This window comes from Podarcis bocagei (genome assembly GCF_964188305.1).
Source record: "Podarcis bocagei genome assembly, chromosome: 10".
NCBI classification, from domain to species: Eukaryota; Metazoa; Chordata; class Lepidosauria; order Squamata; family Lacertidae; genus Podarcis; species Podarcis bocagei.
This window is the reverse complement of record NC_138135.1, coordinates 34,809,583-34,827,085: the sequence shown is the minus strand read 5'-3', so window position 1 is coordinate 34,827,085 and position 17,503 is coordinate 34,809,583. Positions and strand designations below refer to the sequence as shown.

Here is a 17,503-nt window from a genome sequence, read left to right as displayed (position 1 = left end):
CCCAAGGCAATTTGCGGTTTTGAACGGTGAAAGCAATCAATGAAAAATATAGAACAGAGGGCAAACCATGGCTCCTTCATGAGCTAATGGCCTGTGTTTCTTCCTTCCAGGTATGTGGGTATGGGTGTACACACACACACACACACACACACACACACACACACCTTCCTTAAATGGCTCCAGGGGAGATTAGGGAAGTGACTGTCTCAACAGTTTTCTCAGCCTGATCCTACTCCTTGCCCTGGGTTCCTTCTTTTCGTTAAAAGGTAATGTGATATTACCACTAAAGTGAGTATTTTGCAAGCAGTCAGTCAATCTGGCTTCTCTTCCACGATAAAGAGGTTGTTTAGGGGGCATTTTCGCAGTTAAGCTTCCCACTGACGAAAAACAAGTGGAATTATTTTTAGCTGCATATTTTAACACTAGCTAAGGGCCTGTCAGTGTGACAGGCCAGGAGTGTAATTGAACCTCCCTCCTGATGGTCCTGCGTGCCTTTCCTAGAGCCATCACAACATCTTGTGGCAATTAATTGTGTAAGTTAATTATTTGTTGTGCGAATAAGTGTTTTCATCTTGTTTGCCCCGAGCCTTTGTTCCTGGTTCTAACTTGTCCTTCATTTTGTATGCAGGCACAGCTTCCTTTCTAAAATTAATAGGCAGTCTTGCCAAAATAAGTATGACAGTACAAAGCCCTGGACATTTCTCCTCAGACTTGGTTTATTTTTCTCTCAAGTGTCCTGGAAAAAGTTCTCTGGCTGAAAGAGAATAAGAGTAAGGATTAGCCTGTGCCCTTTCAGAAATACGATGAGCTTCTCCATGTATGTTTTTCTAGATTTGGACACCTCGAATCATTCCCTAAAGGCACAGAGGGGCTAGAATTTTCATCTCCCAATCTGAAAGAGTAGCTTTAATGCTGCTTTGAAGTTGGAAAAGTGGCCTAGAAATAATTTAAATTCATAGCTAAATGCTTTGGGGGAAAATTCAATAAAAGCAGCTCCTCCTGTCACAACATCAGCCTCTGCCACAGAGCTTTCCTATTTAAAAGCTGTACGCATAAACAGGTGGGGACTTGCATAAAGTTCACAAATGGAGAGGGGAGGGTGTGCCTGTCTCTGTGTGCATGTGATAACTTCTCTTTGTCCCTTCCCCTTTCGCTCTTTCACATATGTATTCATGCCGCTCATATCCATATACGCCCTTCTCTCGCACACCATTCAGCATAGCTCTCATAAACAAGTAGTATTTTGCACCGTCTGCTTACCAACACTTCGTTCTTGTTGCCTACACTCTTTTTCTGCCGAAACCCTTCCCACAAACAGCGCAGTGCCCCATCTGTCTCTAGACTCTGTGGGCTGACCAAGTAAACACATGAGTCGTGCGAATGTTCATAAACATTCCGTGACACTTCAGCCGCTGAGCCAATGACTAAGACTGGGGACTCATTTCAAGAACAGAAGCCAATGTCCTTACAGCCAATCACTGTAGAGGTTCTGCAGGCTGCAGCTTGTGTTTAGCTTTCTTTTGTCAGATTTGAAGGGGGGCAGAAAATTAGTAAAACAGCTATGTTTTCTGCAAGTGTTCATATTCTGTACCTCATTAGTCTCTTTGCCCCCCACCCAACCATAGCATGTGTCTTTAAAAGATATCCCAAGCTATGTTTGACCTCAAACAGATATCTAGACTGGGGCTGGTAGTAGCTGTAGTTGCTCTTGTTGTTGCTGTTGTTTTTACACAGCAGCAACAGCAACAACAATGCTCTATGACCATCATTTCACAGTCGTGCTCTCAAACATAACATTGCAGTTGTAATACTGCCAGACTGAAGTTATATCTGTCTGTGTGTGTTTGCTAAGAAGCAGCTCTAGTTCTCTGCAGAGCTGCACATGTGAAAAAGGAGAGCAAATAATCCAGCGCACATCCAATTTCCTCCTCTTCCTTGCAAGTAGCATGCTTGTTTCCCTCATGCCACTTGTGCAGGCGGCCCTGTGGACATGGTCAATAAGGAGCTGCTGGTGTCCTCTTGCATCCCCTCTGGCCTAATGACAACCTCTGGCAGCGAGCCAGGACTTTGCACAGAGGACACGGAGAGCGCATTGGAGGAGTTGGCGAAGCTTCTTCTCTGGTCTGCTTTGGAAACTGTCAGGCAATTGTGGATCTGGCTTTAAGAAGAAATAAGGACCACTCTCACTCCTCCTATGCTCCCTCTCCCTCCCTCCCCTTTTCTTTCTTTCCCTCCTGACAATCCCTCCCTTTCTCAGTGGTGCAAAGGATTTCTTTTTTTTTTTTCCAGAAAGCAGTGTCTCTGAGGAAGAGGGAGCGAAAGCGAGAGAGGGACAGGCTGCTTCCAGGATTCTGCTCGAGCCAAGATGGGAATGTAGTCTGTGGTATTTCACAGCGCAGCTTCTCAGACGAAACTAGAAGCGTAGAATATTTGCTACGAAAGAAGAAGAAAGAAGAGAATTGTACATCTCCCCACCTCCTGGGATCGCACAGGAAATTGTGAGGTTGTCTTTTCACTTAGTCAGTGCTGCACATTGTTTTGATATTTCTCCTTAGCCTCATCCCCCTCTCTCCCTCCCTTCTTTTAACTTCCAACTCCCATCTTTATTTCCACCCATCCCACACCCTTCTCTGGGCTAGAGGGTTTTGCTTTGACTGTGGGGTTTGCGCCGGAGAAAACTAGTGAGGAGGGGCTGAAGTATCTCTTCTCTGCTGGAAGTGGTAGACGACGATTTGTGCTGGTTACTTGAGCTTTTAACTGGGAATTTTTGAATTCCCTTCTTTGGATTGTCTGTCTGGACAAAAGAAGATTTTTCTCCTTTGGGGAAGTCAGTCAGAGAATAAGAGAGACGAGACCGTTTCCATGATGAGCTGGGGTGGATTGCAGATGGAACGGGGTTATATTTTTGGATTCTGTTGCCTAGTTCTTTTGGATCCAGGACAGGTTTGGACTGGGAATCCCAGTACCCAGAAACCTGAGCCAGAAGCGCAAATTGAAGTCAACAGCAACACCAGCTTTGGCCCCACTTTGGAGGACACTGCTGTGGCCACCACTGAGGCCATACTTGGGGGCGATCGGTGCCTTGGTTATTACGATGTCATGGGTCAGTGGGACCCACCCTTTAACTGCAATTCTGGGATCTACAAGTTTTGTTGCGGGACCTGTGGGTATCGCTTTTGTTGCCAGTTCACAACTGGGCGACTGGACCAAAGTGGCTGTACCAATTATGACAGGCCAGAATGGATCAACACAGGCCAACCACCACCTCAGGTGGACGAGACCCCCGAGAACCCCACACGGGACAAGACCAACATGATTGTATACATCATCTGTGGTGTGGTGGCCATCATGGTGCTGGTAGGCATCTTTACAAAGTTGGGACTGGAGAAATCACAGAGCCCTCAGGCAGAGATGACCATGTCCAGGTAAGACACCCCCAAAAAAAACACACCATATCTCTGTCTTTTATCCCTTCTGTGTCTCCTTTTGACTTTTTCTTTGCAGTGAATTTCGATAAAGAACATGTCCAACTGCCTCCTGTAGCTCTGTCACCTCCTTTGAGGCTGACACTGAGGTCTACAAAGTCAACCAACATCTTTTCCTCTTCTCATCTCCTCACTCTACAACCTTCTTTGTCTTTAGGTCTAAGTCCTCAGAAGACAAAGAGGGAATGATATGGCTCTGGTGAATCTTAAAGGAATTGTGCAAATGGGTGGGAATGAGAAGTTCAAGTAGGTGAAGCTTAGCAAAGAATGTTTCTTGAGAGTGGGAACTGTTAATTTTACTTAAGAGGCTGAAACCTAAGAGGCTAATTTCAAAAGAAAATGTAAGTTGTTATAAAATGTGGAGAGTGGGAGGGAGGGAGAGAGATATACTGTGAAGAGAATAATAAGAGTGTTAAGATTAGCCCGGGCAGGCAGGTACACTTCATGCTTGGCTGAAGCAAGGCTGAAAGTAAAGTTGGTGATATCTTCATGTGTTGAGAGAGAAAGAAAGAGAGGGCATAATGGACCCCAATACCTCAGAATATATTATTTCTTTTCCCCAGCGACCCTGTTTTTAAAGCAAGGCTGTGGAACTTTGTGGAACTTTATATGCAGTTTTCTGTTTGTGTTTGTGCGTGCGTTTGAGGAGGGGGTGATGAACACTGGTGCCTAGCAAGCAGACACATGCTTGCAGCTGCCCCTTGCACCCCTTGCCAGCACAGTGCAGAGGGATTAAAAGGCAAGTGGCGCGCAACACTGTAAAAAGCTAGGATATTCAAAGGCGACACCTCTCCAACTTTGCTACTGCTCAAGGAAAAGCAGCCCGGAATGCTGCTGCTGCTGCGGTATGTGCGATGAAAACAAGTTCAAAGCCATGCGGGGCGGGGGGGGGGAGGGGGGTCGGTGGAGATTGGAAGCGGGTATTGGCGGTTAAGCGTCTCCTGCTGGGACCAACCCTTTGCCTCCTCTCACTTTGCAGCTGCCATCTCTAAAGCAAAGCAACTGAACTCGGCAATTAATTGTAGGTTGTCTGGTGGCGTTTCCTATCTGCATCTCTTGCGCGCGCACACAAGCATTCTCCCATAGTGTGCATTCCATTGTTTTGCTCTCCTTCGCTTCTTTCTTTCGTTGAGCTTCCCTTCCTCCGGGTTCATTCTCTCCCTGTGTTACAAGCCCAGTTGTGAACTGTCCTCTTTTCCGTTCCCCTCAACTTCTGTGCCTCCCCGCTCCCTTGATTTCCCTGTCAGCCCTTTCTGCCAGGGGCCTCTCTCTCTCTCTCTCTCTCTCTCTCTCCCACCCACCCGTCCCCCAGAAGCAATAGGGGAAGAAGGATTAAGTCTCTTGTCAGAGGCGAAGTTGTTCCTCCCAAGGCTATGTAGCACTTGTAGGTCACGAGTCATGGCTCCTACAACACACATAGCAACATGCACGGTCGTTTTGTCAGTTGTTGTGGGAAGGGAATGTGGGGGCTCAGGGATGATGACATACAGCGTGGAAGAGCCGGGGAGGGGAGGAAGGGGGCAGGCAAGCAGTGCCACGCTGGGTGCCAGCTCTTTGTAATGCTAGCGCTTGATCTGCTTCTGTGCCAGGACTGCAATCTTTTTGCCTGATGTGTAGCAACAGGAAAGAAGATGGGCAGCCAAAGGGGCTATCTGCCCAGTCAGCGACTCTCTGCTTGTGCTTGGGATCGAGGGAGGTGTCGAGGCAACAGTGTGTCCCCTTCTCATGGGCATAATAAGCATCCCGGACAAATGGCCCTGGAGCATCTCTCTCAGCCCAAATCCACTGATCAGCTGCTCCTCTGACTCCCACTGGGCAGCAAGGAAGGCAAAGTCCAAGGCTGAGCACCGCACCAGAATCAAGGATCTGATGAAGGTCTCCACCTCTGTGTATGGGAGGCTGCCAGGGATGAATGCCCATCCAGTGTAGTGCCACAGAAACGGTCTCAGTTCAGGGGCACCCAACAGCCTGCATGAGGCACGATCACAAAAGTAGCCAAATGGACTTTTCTAATTGCCATGCTGTGAACTATTTCCAGGCAGCTATGTGACTCTGGTGGCAAGATCCCCCACCTGCTGTAGCCCATGGAAAGGATCAAGTTCTAGAATGATGTAGTCAAGGATCCAGGAAGCTGAACTTTGGGTTTCATGCCAGATTTGCAGAGCAGGGTGGGGATACCAAATTCTGTCACACAAATGTCATTTCCCCAGGCTTCTCTTTGTTTCTGGAAGTGCAAAATATTGAAGTGTTTCTAATGACACCAGAAGTATGTAAACAACCTAACAGGCCGACGGAATCAGACCCAAGTCTATCTGTTCTGTTTCCAGCAGTGGACAGCCAGACATTTCTGGGAAGCTTACAAGCAACTCCCCAAGGCAATGGCCTGCCCCCTTCTGTCCCTAGATTTTAGTATTGCCTCTGACCATGGAGGCTCCACCATACAATGTCTAACAGCCATAGAGAGATAGTTCCCTCCCTATTAACGTAGGGGTGTCCACATCCTCCTTATCTTTTCCATCACATATCACGTTTGAAACCATGGATGCCTTAACTTGCTATAACTTCAGCAAGACTGAAATTTGGTAATGCCGTCCCAAAGTTCAAGTGTTTCATAGGATGGTTATGTGACACATTTTATAGATCTAAAAAGAAGAAATAGGGGAGAGATTAAATTCTTCCCTGTTCTAACAATTTGACCCTTTAAATAAATATGGTTGTATGTGTGCGTGAACACATCCAAATACTTTATGCCCACTTTAAATCATCCCATCAATGCTCTTCTCTATGACAGCACAGTGACGTGGTTCCAAGTGGCATCATATACATGGCTGATCGGGCATAGCTGTGTTGTGATGCCTGTCAACTGCAATGCCAGCATAATGGCTTGCTTCAATAGGGTCTGGGGTTTTGCTAGCAGTGGTTGGTTCTGTGGTGGCCAAAGTGCCTTTATGGTTGTAAGTGTGTTGTCTCCCCGATTCACCTCCCTCTGACCACTGCCATGCTCCTCTCCTATTGCTACGCTGCGCAACAGCTTTGAAACTCACCAACATACCACATCTGGTAATGACGCACATTACTGGCACAATAGCACAAACCCATCTGCTACATGAATAAGCAGCTTTGGGAAATGTGGTTAATAAAGCAGTACTAAGTAAATAAAAGAAAATAAAATTTCATTAAGAAAATAAAATAAAAACAGGATCTGCAATGCAGGGTACAACTGCAGCATCCTTGTGAATTTGGCTGTTCGGCCTCTGCTTAAACATCTTCTGCCCACCACCTCCCAAGGCATTCTGTTCCACTGTCCTCCTTGCAAGGAAGTGTCTTCTAACGTTTAGCCAAAATCTGCTTCCCTGCAAATTTTCACCTATTTTTTCTAGCCTTCCTCTTGCGAGCAACAAATGATTGTTTGGGAGCAAGGGAGAATAGAACTAAAATAGGGCTCATCCAGACTTCCCTTTGCCCCACCACTTTCCCTCAGAGGGAAACCTGATCTTTAGTAATTGAGTTTTCTCCAGATTGGTGTTTGCTAAAGAGAGGGTTTTCCATTGGAAAGGAGTAGAGCAAGGGGAAAGCTGCTTGTCCCTGTGCCTAGAAATCATGGGTCAAGGGGGAAACCGCTGAGACCAAGGCTTTCTAAGCATGGGGCAAGCAGAAGGGTGGACGAGCCTGTAGTGTTAAACTAGAAGGGCCACAATGCAAACTTCTAGCATATACAGTAGACCACCAAAAGCAACTGGTTTTTCATTTTCTTAGGACAAAACAAACACAGTGAATTACAATTTACTAGTCCAGCTCCGTTTGGCTATATAAGTTTTTGCGGTGGTGGGCCTATATAGTTATTGCAAACAGGCCTTGATTTCAATAGTTTAAATTAGCATGTGTAACTTAATGTTAAATTATAGCCAAAGTCAAGTTAGTTCTGCTTTGGATGAACAGCCAAACTTGGGAATTAAAAAGAAAAAAGAAATCTTTCTATGCTTGGCAAAATTATTGCGTCTTGAGGCAATTGTTCCGCTGTGCCCTTGATAGCAAATAAAAAGCATTGATTTTGGATATGGTTCCTCTATTTTGCATGCAGGTAAATATGACTGAAAATTGGGATCTTTGCTGAGCAGCCACTGCTGTGCAAATTTCTGTTTGTTCGGCTGACAAGAGGAACTTTAGATTAAAGGGGTCAGCCAACCTGTGCCCAAGAAGCAATTGCTTTGCTCAAACGTCTCTTGTGCTTTTCCTCTTTTTAGCTGCACCTCCTTCTCTGCCCCATGGCTAGAACCAGGGTGATCTTCTCCTGACCATGGGTGCTTTGGGATGCAACTCATCCGTGTCCCTCACTTTTATTAACATGATACTTACTGTATTTTTATTTTAAGATTATTGTAAGCCAATGTATTTGCAGGGTGGGTTATAAATCTAAGTCATACGTAAATGCATGCATAAGTTCATCAATCACTAATGAGGCAGGTGACCCTGCAACTCACTCTGGAGTAAGGGAAACAGAACAAGGGATGTTTAAATGGGCACTTGTCCTCTAGCCCAAAGGAAACTATGGATGCTCCCATCAAGCTGCTTCTGGAATCTACGGAGGTCATTGCAGGAACTGTGAACTGGAACAAAATGTGTTGCCAAAACTAGGGAAGTCATAATCAGAAGAGGAAGAGACAGATTTTGGTATCTATAGAGACAGATGCTAGGGATGAAGTCTGCCTAGAGGCCAGGTGTGCTGGCAGAGGTGGCAGGAGAAAAGAGCACAGAAATAGCACCATCACAGTCAACACAGGTGTCACTGTTTCATCTTGCTTAAGTTAATGCTCTTGTTTTACTATTTCATCAAGTCAAATGTGTGCACGGCAATATTTCCTGGAGCAAGGTGTTAATAATTCCCGCTAGAGAGAGAACGTTTGGAAATCAGTCCTATGCAACCTTCCTAAATATCCAGCCCCCGTTTTGCATCTTTCCTGACCTTTGATAATCAGTCTATCCTCCATAGTACAGCGATTGTACAGGCAGCACTTTATCACTTGACTAACTTTGCTTGATGGGTACCTGGGAGCAACACTGGTCCTAAAGGATCTACACTGGCTCCCATTGCACTTCTGAGCACAATTCAAAGTGTTGGCCCTGACCTTTAGAGCCCTAAATGGCCTTGGCCCTGTATACCTGAAGGAGTGTCTCCACCCCCCATCATTCAGCCTGGACACTGAGGTCCTAGTCCATGGGTCTTCTGGTGGTTCCTCACTGTGAGAAGTAAAGCTACAGGGAACCAGGCAGAGGGCCTTCTCAGCAGTGGCACCCACCCTGTGGAATACCCTCCCATCAGATGACAAGGAGATTAGTAGCTATACAACTTTTACACCTGAAGGCAGCCCTGGAGAGGCCACAGAGAGGCAACAGGAAGCTCCCTCACAGCTGCTCAGGACAGGCACTGGCTCATCCTCCTCCCCAAGCTTGGCAGCAGCTGCACTAGGAGAGGAAATAAGGATGTTCCCCATGCCCTCCAAGTGCACCAATTTTCCAGGGACATTCACAAAATTATGAAAGCCACCCCAGCTTCTGATATGATCTCAGGCAGTGAACAGCTCTCCAGGGCCTAAAGCAGGCATCTTTTCATCACCTGCCATCTGATCATTTCCTCTGGCAATGCCAAAGACTGAACCTGAGACCTCCTTCATACAAGACAGGGGAAAGGAGTCTTTTTCACCTTGAGAGCCACATTCCCTTCTGGGAGCCACAGGCCAAAGTGGGTGGAGCAATGTGTGTAAATTTTAGCTTTGTACAGTAGGTTAGTTTCTACAGTCACTCACTCACACACAATTCTCTCTGTCCTCCCTGCAGACAAACAAGAGGCATTATCAGAGTTCATGGGCACATTCCAGCCAGGCTAAAACACTCAAGGCTGGTACAAAGCCAGGTGGTGAGGGTGTGGCCTGGTAAGAGGAAGTGTAGCTTGAGGAGAGTTTTGAGGGGGAGATGGAGAAGTCCAGAGGGCCCCAACTTGGCCCTTGAGCCTGAGGTTCCCTGCCCCAGAAAAATTGCTCTGCCCCTGAGTCCCTCCCCAGCAGCTCTCAAAGAAACTAATAAGGCTGTTGGAATGGACAGGAAATGTAAAAGCTCTGGAAATTTGGTAACTTATTGCCTCTGTGAGTGTCTGATCAGTGAGGTGCCTGCTCTAGTCTGCAGATTGTCTGCTAGGGAAACAAGTTTGGCAATAAATCCATGTTATATTTGTGGGTGAGTAGGGACTTGAGGGTGAATTGAATGAAATAAAAAAGCTACAAGAAATTGTTTATTAGGGCAAAGAGACTGATCTAGGAAACTGCCGCAAATTACAGCATGGACAACTTAAATTTATGTTTGGGGCTTGGCCTCCACATGCTTGGACACAGTTTATGAAACTGAGTGGTGGATATATTCCCTGGGAGTAAAGCCCACTAAACTCGATAGGATTTACTTATGAGTAGACATGGCTAGTATGTACTGTGAGTCACACAGCCAATATATGGCATGAAGAAAAGAAGTGGGGCTTGTGCATATGAATCGGCTCTTATTTAGTGCCTAAACCTATATAGTATAAGTGAGCAAACAATTACATGAGACAATATTCATACTAATTTTAAACATGGCGTTCTGGTTTATTTAATTTTGTGAGCTGCTTTGGGCCCATCTTTGATGGAGAAAAGTGGAATAAGCTGTTAAAATAATTGAAATGCATTAAAATAAAATAATAAGATGTTGAATTCCACCCACAGCAAACTGAAAAGAGGTCAGCCATGCTCATTCCAGCCTGTTCCCTGGACCATCAGCAAGAATAATTCTGCATAATTATTGGAAATAACTTAGGGTGAAATCCAAAGGCGTCTATCCTGCCCATCACCCATCAGCAGAATGGGCACAAATGGTGGAACTGATTACTATTCCCCTAATCCCTTGTTCCCCCAAAATCTGCTCTGGCAGGTTGGAGATTCCTCCAGATCAGATGGGGGAGGTGGGAGAGGGCTGCAGGGGGAGAAATGGAAAGGGAGGTCCTCTCTGCTTGCACAGCATGGGGTGTCACCCTATAACACAAAGATGTATATATGTATTGGGCCATTGCAATAACTAATGTATGTAGGAAATATAGACCAAGAATAAAGATTTTTAAAAAGTATTCTTTGTTTGATAAGAGTACAACCAGGGGCTATTAGAAATAATTAAATGGGAAGGAAGGGAGTTTTTGGTAGTATCAGACAAGGGCACAAAAAGCAAGAGGAGGAAGTGAAGAAAATGTGAACAAAGGGATTTCTATTTATTTTCTTAAAAAGAGGCAGGCAAAGTACTGGCTCTGGGAAAGCATTTTAAAATAACCCGTTGATTACAGTAATTGCAAAAAGGACCATATGCTGAGGAAACAGGTTGTGTGAATTGGCCCCAGTGGACATGTAACACTTCTCTGGTGCTGTTCGTGCAATTTCTGGTGTTAAGACTAGAAGCGGCACTTCATTAAGAAGTTTATCAATTAACTGAGATCTCAATTTACACTTAAGGCTCAGTGTAGAAATGTTGGCTCGCAAAATGTACATCCTGCCCAAGAAGTCTATATTTTGATGTTATGTCAACGACAGAAAAGTGCCATTTTGGAATGCCAGTGAGCATGGGCAGAGGTTTACCAGCACCGAATAACTGAAACACACTCTTCTAAATTTAGAACTCCTGAACCAGGTGTAGTGGCGGAGCTTCATGCTCTGGCACCGGGAGGCGGGGAGCAAGTGAGGATGGGGCTGACGCGCATCTCGGGGGCGTGGTGCACTGCCCACAGGGGCGTGGTGCCCAGCGCGGGCAGGGGGCAGCCGCAATGGCACCCCGCCGGAATTGCACTGCTGTAGGCGGTGCACTCCCCCCGCACGCCTCTGCCTCTGCCAGTGGCCAGGTGTGGACAACCTCTGGCCCTCCAGATGTTGCTGAACTACAACTCCCATCATCCCTTGCCATTGACCAGGCTTGTGGGGCTGACAGGAGTAACAGCTGGAGGGCCAAAGGTTCCCCACAGGTCTCATTTTAGAAATTAATCACTGAACATTAACAAATGGGTTGTTTTGTTAAGATTCCTCCTTCAGATATGGAGGAAAGAAACCTTTTAAAACAGGCTAGTGTCAGGGAGCAGACATTGTGCCCTCACCTGGAAATGTGCTGGATTCTGGTGCTGAGAGGCAGAAGTGGGGGGTGGCTCATAACAATGTTCTCATAAGGACAGAGAAGCTGTAATGCAGCCAGGATTAAGCCAGATGGTCTCATACCGCATGCCAGGAGCCCCAGCAGCAGAAGGTGGCATGGATAATAACCTGTTCCCAAAAAGATGGCAGGGCTATGAAGTCGACTGTAATATATTTGAACAGTGGGTGACAGCACATTTGTGGTTTGGGCTGGGTGAGGAATAGCAGCTTTTGAGTACTGATTATGAAGACCATGAAGAATAGAGATGGGGAACTGGATCCATCTCCTTATTTTGGTCCATGGCCTCATCCGATGCAACCCACTGCTCCCTCCAGGTTCTCCGATGTCCTGGGCCTCTCAGGCTTCAGAAAGAGCTATGAGGTCAAACAAGCATAGGCCAAACTGGAGCTGAATCTACAGAGTTTGTGGAAGGAGGAGGAGAAGTGTTGGAAAACATATTCTGGCCAGAGCTGCCTGCCTATTGTAGTTGTGAATTATGGGCAGTGGCGGTTCTGGGGTGTGTGTGTGTGTGTGTGCAGGAGATGACAGCTTCCCCATGGAAGCAGTTTAGAATAACCCCTGACAGTTATATTGGCTTGAATTTGTTATGCGGACAAAATACTATCACTGCAGAGATTCTGATAGTGGATTTCGGGCCGATATATCAGTGCAAATGTCTTGGACTGGAGGAAGGATGAAAGGGTAGAAGTCTACTTGTGTTTTTGTTGGTTTTTTGTGTGTGCACTGAAAAAAATCATGATTCTGAATGTATTTACTTGGAGTTGGAAGCAAGTGTGTCTGATTTGAGTGGAACTTACTAGCACTGAAATAGCTTCGTTGGCAGAGCACGAGACTCTTAATCTCAAGGTTGCGGGTTCAAGCCCCACGTTGGGCAAAAAGATCCCTGCATTGCAGGGGGTTGGATTGAGATAACCCTTGTGGTCCCTTCCAAAACTCTACAATTCTATGAAGCACGTTGAATGTTAATACTCTATGTGATTGACTAGCATTTTGATCCTTAACTCATTTCTGTGGAGGCACTACCCATAGCAGGTACGTGCATGCTTAAAATGAATGTACAGTGGTACCTCGGGTTAAGAACTTAATTCATTCTGGAGGTCTGTTCTTAACCTGAAACTGTTCTTAACCTGAGGTACCACTTTAGCTAATGGGCCCCCCTGCTGCCACTGCGCCTCTGCCATGTGATTACTGTTCTCATCCTGAAGCAAAGTTCTTAACCCAAGATAATATTTCTGGGTTAGCGGAGTCTGTAACCTGAAGTGTCTGTAAACTGAAGTGTCTGTAACCCGAGGTACCACTGTACTCTTATCACCCACAGTGGGAATGAAGATAACAGTGCTACGCTTGAGAAAGGAACCTGCGAGGGAGCACGAAGTGCCCTTCCCCCAGCTCACTAATGAGAGCTAATTTTCATCTTGTCTCCTTTTATCTGTCCTAATGTCTTGCTTGCATGTAAGTTGAACATACAGTTGCCCCAGGGAACAGGCCTGATTGGCTGGTGGAGTGATGTCTATTAGAAAAGAGCTGGCTCTCCTAAGAAGAGGTTCCCAGCCTGTTGGGAGGGCCACAGGTTGGGAAACAAGGTTCCACATAAGGGGACACCGTAAATATTTAAAGCCCCATAGAGCTGAGGTAGGAGAAAGCAACCCATCAGGCTTGGTGCTGTAAAGATGCAGAAAATAATTGTCTTTCCCCACAGAAAAGAATTCAGCCTTTAAAAGGTATAATTGGGTAAATGCATAGGGAAAGCAGGTCAGTTTGGTGATCTGATCAGGAGCGCGGGAAATGGTTGTGCTAAAGCAGGACTAGGTACTTGTGGGACTCGAGATGTTGTGGGGCACGCAGCTCCCATTTTAGCCCCTTTTTGTGCAGCCGATGGTCTGGGGAGCTGTAGTCCAGCAACATCTGCAGGGTCATTTCCTCATGCCTGCCCTAAAGAATCCACACAAAGTCTACAAGCAGATCACACTTGAATTAGTCAAAACTGCATATGAATGTGTGTTTATTAGCAGACATTTGCCCTGAAATGTTGATGAATTTTGATGAGGTAACAAACCCGCAAATGGCTGCAAAGTGCAGAGAACTGAATTTAAGATTGGGAAAATGAGAAATGGGGAGAACCAAAACTGAGAGCTCCTTCCATCCCCGGCTGCTGCCAAACTTACTCCTTCCGACTGTGGTGCTGGCTCAAACCAGAGGGGAGGAAGCGGTTGCCCTTCTACAAACAGAACCAAAGGTGCACTAAACACCAGGAACAAATCCAGAACTGCACACACCCCTCCAAAGGCCAGCAAGGTTATTTTGGCAACCTGAGGGAGAAAGTCTCACAAGTGCATTTCCTGGTAGTAAAGATGGAATAATTAAATAACTGACAATTTGTTGCCTTTTCGTGTCGGCCAAAACGTTCTGCCAGAAGTGGCTGCCTCACTCTGGCTAATGACTCATGGCATCGTTCAGCTGTACAGACAGTGGGCACTTCCACACAGCAGTTTGTGGAGGACTCAGGGCTGCTCACACATGCATGTTTTGTGTGGCATCCGCATGAGATCATCCTTGCCATATCCCTCCCCCCGCCCCATTTCATCCAAATTTCTTATTTGTGCACGAAATTCAGCAAGTTTAGAAAAATCCACAGAAACAGCAAGTCTGTGTTCAATAGGGAAATAATGTGTGGTGTCATTTTGATGAGGACTTTGTTGTGTGAATGCTATGAAAAACTTGCAGACAAGAGCAACCCCGACAATAAACTGCAGTGTGGAAGCATCTGGTGTCATAGAATAATAGAATTGTAGAGTTGGAAGGCACCCAGTGGGTAATCTAGTCCAATTCCCTGCAATGCAGAAATAACTGTCAGTCCTGAATTTTTCTGCATGTTTTCTTTACACCTCTTTCCATCTCACCCTTACTTTATGGTCACTTGCAGACAGCCTGTTTATTGAGCATTCATCCTGATTTGCTTGTGGGAAGGTTATATGACTTCAGTTATCACGTACTGTCTGGTGCACTTCCCCATTGCTTTCCTGACCAAGAAATCTGTGGGGGGCTTTAAACCCTAAAACAGGTTTCTTTGTGCAAGAGTGCCAAATCCAGCGTTCACTGTGCAACCTTGGCTGGATCTAGACATGTCAAAGAAGCAATTCAGTTAAATGCATTGTAAATTCATACAGGGAAATCCAGTAGGGAAAGTTGGGACTCCACAGCACCATCTGGTGTCACAGTGTTATATCGCATATAAAACACTTTTTCTTTACCAATCTAGCTGAATCGCTGAATTTGCTGCTTGGTGATTGAATACCACCTGCAAAGTAACCACAGCCTGGAAGCAGCAGCCCTCTCCCTCTCACTCCATCATTCTGTCGTGGGAACCCCAACCATTGCTTCTCTTTCTCACTGGCTCACATCCCAAAAGTAGTTTGTTCGGTGTGACCAGACGAACGTGTTGCGAGTAGTCTTGGCAGTTAAAACTGGGACTGAGTGTAAATGTTGGTGGGGCAAACAAGAATTTTGTGACACTTGTTTTAGTAGACACTGATTAGCTAAATATTATTAGCTCAGGGCTAGAAAAGCAGTGATGTATAAGGATTTTGAAATGTAAAATTATTCAGCCTTGTGGTAGGGCTGGTGCCGTAACAAATTAAGATGGTTCTGAAAAGATGTTGACTGGCACCTCGGAATTTGGTGCTGTGGTTTTTTTCCACCCTCTCTAGTCCTCCACACCACACTCCTACATTCAACATACTATCAAAGTCAACAATCGAAATGCCATTGTGTGAGAAACCCCAATATGGGTTGTGTACTACGTTGTTACAGCCCTGACTGTGCCCTTCATTGTTCCCTTCCCTACCAACAGCCCCTCCACTCCTCTGGCAAGGATTTCTCGGCAGCCTATGACCAGCTTCACCTCTAAACATGAAGTCACATGATTCCTGCTCAGGAGAATGCCACCCCCTGCTGTTACTTATGGACTGGTCTTTTCCCTTGCAAAGCCACACTGTGGACCCTATTTATCCTCACCCAGTTTCTGTCATTCTTTCCAGCGATACATCTGAGCTGATCGGACACATGTTGGGCTCTAAATCAACATGGTCTGGACTAGCTGGGATTGCAGCTCATCACTCTGCCCAGAAATCCAGCATGGAGGCCAAACTCCCCTCCAGAGCTGATCTGACCCACTGAGCAAAATGAAGCAGATATGCTCTTCAGAATGCCAGTGTGTGTGTGTGATCATTATTGATTATGCAACTGGTACATAGAATTGCTCTTTTTTCCTTCCAGTTCTCCTTTTGCATCCCGACACTTTGCTTGTCCTGTGTCTAGAAAGCGGGGGTCCAAGAGGTGTTCTGCTTGCTTCCCTGCTTTTCCTGGGACACCGAATTTACCAGTGAATTAGAGCAAATGTCAGTCTGCGGAAACGCAGTTGATGTTAGTCCAATTCAGTGAATTTTCCTGGGGGGAAGCAGTGGGACAAGCAGATGTGTTGGAGTGCTTTTTTGTGTGTGTAAACAGCAAGCCACCTTAACTGCATTGGCAGAAAGGCAGTATATGGAGGAAAAAATAAATACTTTGAATACTCCTCCACTTTTTGTCAGCAGCCCTTGTGTGTGGCGTAGTAAAACAATATATCTAAAGGAGAGCAGTGCCCGGTATCAGTTACGCTTATTTACCACATGCTGTAGGGGAGGAAAGAGTATGATTGGGAAGCTTTCAAAGTGTGCCCTCTCAGTCTCTCACCTGCATATTTCTATGTCACCTTCATTCCATGTAACACATATAGATCAGCTCTCAGCTGAGGTGTAGGTGAGTGAACCCCTCCCTGAAACCAAGAAGTTTTCTTTTCAACAGATGGCACAGCAAAAGCAGATGCCCTGTCTGCATGCCCTCCACTTGCCCTCTAAAACCCACTTCCCGTCTCCTTCCTCTTCCCTCCTTGCATGTGAAAGGAGAAGCCCCCTCTACTCCTGTCGGGTCAGAACAGGGAGGCAAGAACCTTGTAGCACAAATCACTGAGAGGGCTTTTTTCCATCCAGAACTCACCAGAACTCAGCTCTGGCACCTATTAGTATGGCAAGGGAAGGAGGGAAGCGAGGGAAGCAGAGTTTATATTACAGACACAAACACACACACACACTGTGAAGAGTAAGCTTTAGCTGGCCCTTTTGCTTGCATGTACAGTGGTACCTCGGGTTAAGAACTTAATTTGTTCTGGAGGTCCATTCTTAACCTGAAACTGTTCTTAACCTGAGATACCACTTTAGCTAATGGGGCCTCCCACTGCCACCGCGCCGCCGGAGCACGATTTCTGTTCTCATCCTGAAGCAAAGTTCTTAACCCAAGGTACTATTTCTGGGTTAGCGGAGTCTGTAACCTGAAGCGTCTGTAACCCAAGGTAAAAAGGTAAAGGTAAAGGGACCCCTGACCATTAGGTCCAGTCATGACCGACTCTGGGGTTGCGGTGCTCATCTCGCTTTATTGGCTGAGGGAGCCGGCGTACAGCTTCCGGGTCATGTGGCCAGCATGACTAAGTCGCTTCTGGCGAACCAGAGCAGCGCATGGAAACGCCGTTTACCTTCCCGCCAGAGCGGTACCTATTTATCTACTTGCACTTTGACGTGCTTTCAAACTGCTAGGTTAGCAGGAGCAGGAACCGAGCAATGGGAGCTCACCCCGTCGAGGGGATTCGAACCGCCGACCTTCTGATCGGCACTGTACAATTGAAAAATAGGCATATGGACACACAGAGAGAGAGAGAGAGAAAGGACTTTCTCTTTCTTTCTTTCTTTCTTTCTCTCTCTCTCTCTCTCTCTCTC

At 46.2% G+C, this 17,503-nt stretch overlaps 1 protein-coding gene across 1 annotated transcript in view; it reads left to right on the top strand.

The window, feature by feature from the left end:
• Positions 1 to 1,614: 1,614 nt before the first annotated feature.
• SHISA8 (shisa family member 8) overlaps positions 1,615 to 17,503 on the top strand; it is a 31,377-nt gene continuing 15,488 nt past the window's right edge. Inside the window, exon 1 of the mRNA XM_081209550.1 lies at positions 1,615 to 3,425. Coding sequence (XP_081065676.1) covers positions 2,863 to 3,425 — 563 coding nt within the window. The 5' untranslated portion in view covers positions 1,615 to 2,862. The remainder of the gene's footprint in view (positions 3,426 to 17,503) is intronic.